The sequence below is a fragment of the Magallana gigas genome, chromosome 6 (genome assembly GCF_963853765.1).
Source record: "Magallana gigas chromosome 6, xbMagGiga1.1, whole genome shotgun sequence".
NCBI lineage: Eukaryota > Metazoa > Mollusca > Bivalvia > Ostreida > Ostreidae > Magallana > Magallana gigas.
The window spans coordinates 48562059-48569460 of NC_088858.1; the positions used below are offsets into that span (position 1 = coordinate 48562059).

The following is a 7402-nucleotide window of genomic DNA, read 5'->3' on the forward strand; positions in this document are numbered from 1 at the left end:
ATATGTGTAGACATCAAGGTACATGCGTGTGGTATACACTTACGCTTCTGTTTACGAAAAAAGTGAAAAAAGATAGGGGCCATTATTTTTCTCCATTGTCTTCCATCAGAGTAATAGCTTTAGTTCGCAAAATAAGTTATGAACTACACAGGAAACCAGTACATTCCTGAAGGCTTCACCTGCCTTAGAATTTTATATACACTGGTCATGGATCAAATCCCAATCAAATGTGATATGAATGATTTCAGTCTCGGTCTTAAAAAAAGGGATGTTGTGTCAGGTGTATGTGGAAAATTGAACTAGTTGTAAATGCACTAGTGGTTGTACATTTTTACAAGATTATGTATATTTTTAAAGCACCCTTTAAATGACTGGGATTTCTGTATTATTTTGTTAGATAGAATATAAAAACAGAAACCCTGCTGCATGGGCAAGTATTCCATTTCCTTGATCTATTCATTATTTTTTTCTGCATGAAATGACCTAATATCGCAGTGCAACAAGGCAGCATTTTACTGGATAAAATTATTTCATCATCCGAGTGTTAAATCTACAAAATGCAGTCACAGAAGATATTGTAGCGAAGAATTTGATCTAGTATGTGTAAGACGTGGTGCAATTCTTGTCATTTATACCCTTGGTTCTGTAGCCTCTGTAGAACATGGCAGGAAGCAGGAGTGGAATGGTATTAAGCGAACAATGATGAGAATGTATATAATACAGATTTTAAGTTATTTAACGACAAGCGGCCAATGCAGCTAACTTGTCATACTTCATGGTTTTCTTGCATCGTCTTCTTTTGTATATATGGTATGATGCTAGTTCATTTGATGACAAAATGTATTTAACTGCAAACCCCCAAACCTGCATTTTATTCTTGTCAATGTTTTAGCATTGTAAAAAGTCAGTCATGTTAAATTCAAATGATATATTAAAAGAAAAAAAAATGAAAATGAATAAAAAATACAAACTATAATAACGTTTTCTTATCATTTGGAGGGGAAAACAATGCAATAGCTTTAGTATGTTCCAATTTCTTAAAGATGTACAACGACGTTGCATCGCAGACCAAAAAAAAAAACCCCAAAAAACAAGGAGACCCCAAAATACCAGCTCGGCCCAACATCCGATTCTAAGTTTCAAGAACATTTTTATAATGTTTCAGAAAAGTTGAAAAGAGGACTTGTTAGTGTTTTGTCCCTTTAAAGAAGGTCGGTTGCCTAAAAAAGTATTTTCTGAAAAAATCCTCCATGGCGCAGTGCTTCAGAAAATCCTGAAAGGGAATAATTTTGTGATAAACCGTTTTGGAAGAAACCTATAATTTCCTACAGATAGCAAGAGGGGCCCTTTCCGTTCCTATTTCACCCTTTGTATAAAGTGTATTTAAACTTAAAGTAACTTTATTCGAGCGCATTTTCGTGCACAAATTATCGTTTGGGAGGTGTTTAAATCCCCAAAATCCCAATCTGGGGGTGTGGAGAATTGCAGTTGTCCCATATCTTAAATTTGGTCTATATTTAAGCAAAATGATTTCTTTGGTGAATCATTCGGGATATGAAGGTAGCGACATTGGAGAAAAAATACTTAACCTGGGTTAGCGGGTTATGTAATTTTTTTCTGCAATGGTCGCTACCTTCATAACCTGCACGAATAATAAAAGATCTAGAGAGCATTTTATTGTTTATATTAACATCCTTCTTTTAACTAATTAATACATTGATTATGAAAAGTAATTAAAATTCACTGAATTACTGTTTATGTTCATAAGTTCGATAGCTAAAAGAAACAGCCAAATCGTCTCCTGTGAGACTTTGAGTCTGACATCATCATGATTATTTCGTGCAGTCCGTGATATTAATATTTCGTAGGTAGCTGTAGGCTTAGACCAATCGATAAACAGGGCGTTTCAATTTTAGACCTGTCAATTTCTTCTCAGTTTCAGCCGCTGTAGATTTCGACCAATCGATGAACGGGGCGTGTAGATTTCAGTCTGGCTGTTTCTATAGATTTAAGTTTTCGTAAGAAATAGAGTGAACTTTCCCTGTAACCACCCAGGCAAGTTTAGCTAGCATTTCATATTCCAACACGTACAATCAATTTCCTGAAGAAATTGAGGGAACCATACTTATTGGATGTAAATATTTAAACAATAAAATCCTTTCTTTGGTGATTCATGCGGGATATGAAGGTGGCGACATTGCAGAAAAAATACATAACCTTAAAACTTAAGGTTTAACCGTAATTTTTTTTCGCAATGATCGCAGAAAAAAATTACATAACCCGCTAAAACGGGTTATGTATTTTTTCTGCAATGTAGCTACCTTCATATCCCGAATGAATCACTAAAGAAAGCATTTTATTGTTTAATTAAAGACTATTTAACCCATGGCCAATGATTAATTAAGGTGGTATGAAACACCCGCAAAAAAGGTTTTTGAAACGCGGGTTATGTATTTTTTCTGCAATGTAGCTACCTTCATATCCCGAATGAATCATTAAAGAAAGCATTTTATTGTTTAATTAATGACTAATTAACCCAAAAAATAAATGAAATTTGTCATCATAATAAATTTTGAAAAAAACCCCAAAAAACCATCAAAGGTATTTCAATTGCCCCAGCATTGGTCTACCTTTACCTTAAAAAATTCAAAGCAACAAAGAATTCATCTCAGAACCATGAGAACGCCCAAATAAAATAAAAATATTTCTTTTTAACCTTGCGAGGACTGCGTAAAGAGACACAATTCAATCCGCTTTTGGAAAGAAGTGCGGATAGTACTTCTTTTATTCCCAGATAGCACAGAACTTCCTGAAGGTCATAATAAAATGTAACTTTACTGTGGGCGGTTTTAATTGTATTTTTTTTTAGAAACTATATTATAAATGTCTATACATGGTATAATGAAATATTCTCTCATAAAAAAATAATAATATTCCTTTTTTCTACCTATTAACATAGCTTTAACTTGATTTCGAACAAGTGCATTTTATGTATTCAAAACGATCAGGTTTTTTTTCTTCCAATTCACTGGAGCGTCGTTTTGTGACCGATGTTGTGAAACATTTAATAAACACAAGGTTTGACATATATGGTCCGCCGTAGGTAAATAAAATTGATCATCAGAGAAGGAACCAGGACTTCAACAACTGGTGGCGGTTTACGACGTTTTAAAGTTTTCGTTCTTAACCCAGTGCAATGTCGGACTTGACTCCAGCAGCAGTTCTCGGCACCCTGGCAGCAGGTGCCCTGATCAAACACCTGAGCGCTGCTTACATCGCAAAGAAAGACTTTGTTCATGTTGGTCGGATCTCCGAACTGTACGTCTGGCCCGTAAAGTCGTGTGGGGGGCTGAAAGTACAGGCGGGCCAGTGTGAGAAGACGGGGCTCTTCCATGGAGGTGTGGGTGACAGGTAAGTCTTTTATTGCACGTGATCAAACACGCTGGGCAAGTGTTGCATAAACATATGGCAACACGGAGTTGCAACTACAGTATGTGATCGACCAGACTGTACGTCGGTTGTATAGTAAAGGAGGCCTCATTTCTTACTTTGTCTATCGACTTATTTATACTTGTTAAAACAGCTGTGCCTTCGCAAATCAAAGATGAAGATCCTCTCATCTCACACTGTTCGTCACCCTCTGTTAGCGATAATGAAATCTTTTGTCGTACTGAATGATTACCAATAAATTAAACGGAAACCGTCCGATAATTTTTTTTTTAAATGACGAAGTCTATAAGTCGATATAATGAAATTCAGGTATTTTAAAACCTGCTTATGCACGTATTACAATTTGTTAAAGTGGCTATGGGTGAATCATATATAGCTCAATTTTTGTTTTCTCCTTGGTCGACGCAAAATACAACATCATACCGCAGTACAGTATACATGCATGCTGACCAGTTAGATTCTGACTCAGTTGGTCACTACATAAGTCATGCATGGTTACGTCACGATTAAGAATATATATAGAAATATATATTGGAATATATGGAAACAATTTAAACCAAAATAAACAGGCAATAAAATAAGCCATCTTTCAATCGGATATCTTAATACTGTATACAGTGTTTTTCATTTCGCCCTTCTACACTTGTAAACGGTTTCGCCTCGTCTTGAATTCGCCTACAGAGAGATACTCTGATTAACACGGTTATTCAATTGTACAGTCTTAAATTCGTTCGCCGATAAATAGGGCGAAAGAAGAGAGAGAAAAAAAAAGGGGGCATTTCGATGTTAAGAGTACTAGTGTTAAACCGTGCCAGACGATTATTTAATTTACGACTCAAGGCAAGAAACTTCACTCAACTAAAAGTGTGCTGTATTTTTTAAAAGCTAACTTTTTAATTTGTCGTTTGATCTACTTTTTATATCTGCATTGAAGGACGTGGGTCATTGTGTCACCAGAGGGCGGTTATGTCACCCAGAGACAGGAGCCCAAGATGGCGCTCATCAAGGTCCGTCTCCAAGGCAATAGCCTCAGTTTAGATGCCCCTGGAATGCCAACATTACAACTTCCGACTAAACCCCAGACAGACAAGTCACAAGTCGGCAATGTCACGTAAGTACAAGTATTACACAAGTTACAGGTATTACACATGTCACGTATATCATACAGACCATGATTGAATAATAATAAGTATAATAGATAACTATCAAACTGATTGCAGCAGTTACACAAATAACGAGTAGTACATTTAGTACTGGTATTACAAAAATCCCGATAAATACAAATTGTAACACTTTACATGTCACATGTAATACATTAGTTGCAGCCAATACACAACTGACGGGTTTTACATTAGTGACAGATAAGACAAATGTTATAGGTATTACAAATGTCACACTACATATTACACTTATCACAGGTATTAAACAAGTCACATGTTATACACGAGTCACAGGTATTACACAGGTCACATGTCCATGTATTACACATGTTAAATGTCCTAGTTACATAAGGAATAAGGAATCATTCTTTGAGTATTATGAGGCCGGTGATAATTTCGGCCGGGGCGTGATCAAATCCAATAAAGCCCGAAGGGCTTTATGATAAATTTTATCACGCCCCGGCCGAAATTATCACCTCATAATATTCAAAGAATGATTCCTTATTACTTATTTTTATATAATTTGAAGTCATTGTACGATTAAATATTTAAATATAAATAAGCAAACCCCGTTGGCGCCCCAATTATACGCCATTTGTAGTTATGGGTTAAAATAGTACAAAATCGATACGTAGTGTTATCACGGGCAAAGACACTGAAAAATGTAAATATAAAGATATAACACATGGCACATGAATATACATCGGATTTAATTTAAACATTTTGTTACTAAGAAAAGAAACAGACTCTAATATCGCGCGGCACTCTTATTGAGTTGTAACACTTACACAGTCATGTGAACATAAAATGAAACGGTCAAATTTTAAAACATGCGTATATTCTCACAGTAGTATTTTAAGGCCAAATCGTGGATTGAATACATGTGGAACACTGTAGTATTTTTGTTACATTGCTAGGATTAAGGTAGACACAACAGAGTACCTTGACTGCGGGGAGAAGGCTGCAGCCTGGGTGAACAAATACTTGGGACGGCAGGGGTTAAAGATCGGATTCTCTGCGCCGGATCTTTCCAAACGTGATGCTATCACTGCACAAAAACTGTGGGACCATAATGCAAAGAAAGGCGACCTTGTAAGTATACAAATGAAACTGATCTGATCTTACATGTACCACATTTTTTCAGCTAAAGTATTAACCGTTTTCCCCGGATTTTGAAAGTTTTGATATTAATCTCTGTTTTTGTCACTTAATTTTCAACTTTTGATATTCACAATTCTTTCTTTTTTTTAAACAACGCCAGTGTTGACATTTACTTTTCCTGTCCATCATTTACAGCTATCTCTTTGACCAGTTTAGTTGATATGATATTCACTTTTCTGTCTATTATTGACCGCTGTTTTTCTCTGACTACCATTGACCGTTCTTGTCCATAATTTAAAGCTGTCTTTCTCTGACTACTATTGACTATTTAATAATCAATTATTTACAACCGTCTTTGTCGACTCTTGACTTCTATTGACCATTCTTGTCTATTATTTACAGCTGTCACTCTCCGACTACTATTGACCATTCTTGTCTATTATTTACAGCTGTCTTTCTCCGACTACTATTGACCATTCTTGTCAATTATTTACAGCTGTCTTTCTCCGACTACTCCAGCTACATGCTGATGACGGCCCAGTCCATGAATGTTCTCAACAGTAAACTGGAGAAACCTGTCTACATCCTTAACTTCAGACCCAACTTCGTCGTGGACGGCTGTGAAGCATTCGATGAGGTATTCAAATCATTAAGATCTCCCTGACACATATTTTCTTAATCAAAAAGTTGATTTTGAAATCACTTTCTAGGTACTGTAAATGGTATTAATTTTACTCAGATGAATAAATTAACAGATACTATACCCCCGAAGTGCAAGTTTTGTGAACACCATGCTCATATGATTAAAAGATTTTTTTAATTAATACGAGTGGTGACAATTCACCGTAAATTCATGAAATTGAAAGCGCCTGTACTATATATTGCAGGTGTCTTAATACTGTCTTTAAATTTTTTAAACATTTTTACCAAGGAAAATTGGAGCGAAGTGAAGATTGGCAATGTGCAATTCAGGAATATTGATGACTGCACAAGGTGAGTGCAAACAGGTACATGTGTATGTAAACGATTTTTTTATTGGCCTTTTAAGGGGCTTTCATAAATAGACTGTGTTTATTCAGGTGTCTTTTGACGACGGTGGACCCTTACACAGGAGTAAAATCCAAGGAAGAGGAGCCCATTAAAACCCTACGAACGTAAGATAATAAAAGATATCGTTTATGGCTTCAATGCTACAACTTTATTAGCAGATAGATGTTCTTACCCATGCACGGGTGTTTACATTTAAGTATCTCCTCTCAAAGGCAGATTTAACCCGAAATGTGTAGCAAAATACTTAGTGGAAAAAGTAATTAATAAGAACTTGTTTTTTGATTGATAAAATTGCCAGGTTGTCAGGTGTACGTGATAGACGCGTGTTTGATATTGTTGGTGTTAAATAATGGCGATGAATTCTTGCCTAGGTTCCGGTGTCGGTCAAAGTATGGACCCAAACCTGTGATGGGGATCTGCCTGGCCCCCGATTCCCTCGGTGACGTCAGCGTCGGGGACCCCGTCTACGTCAAATACAAGTGACCATACCTCCGTCCACGATATCATTATACTGTAGCAAACGGCAATTAATCTTAACAGATGTACATGTGTATACGGTTTTGTTTATGAAGTATCAATGTTATGATGTTTTGTACATACATGTATTTGTTCGTTATATTTTTTTTTTGGGGGGGTAATGC

The 7402-nt window shown here is 36.1% G+C and overlaps 1 protein-coding gene across 1 annotated transcript; it reads left to right on the top strand.

The window, feature by feature from the left end:
- Nucleotides 1-3059: 3059 nt before the first annotated feature.
- Nucleotides 3060-7264, top strand: LOC105321529 (mitochondrial amidoxime-reducing component 1). The gene is made up of 7 exons (XM_011419845.4): nt 3060-3411; nt 4385-4561; nt 5528-5702; nt 6208-6348; nt 6643-6704; nt 6791-6865; nt 7133-7264. Exons 1-7 carry the CDS (start codon nt 3197-3199, stop codon nt 7242-7244), a joined length of 957 nt encoding a protein of 318 aa, XP_011418147.2. The 5' UTR covers nt 3060-3196; the 3' UTR covers nt 7245-7264.
- The last annotated feature ends 138 nt before the right edge of the window (nt 7265-7402 follow it).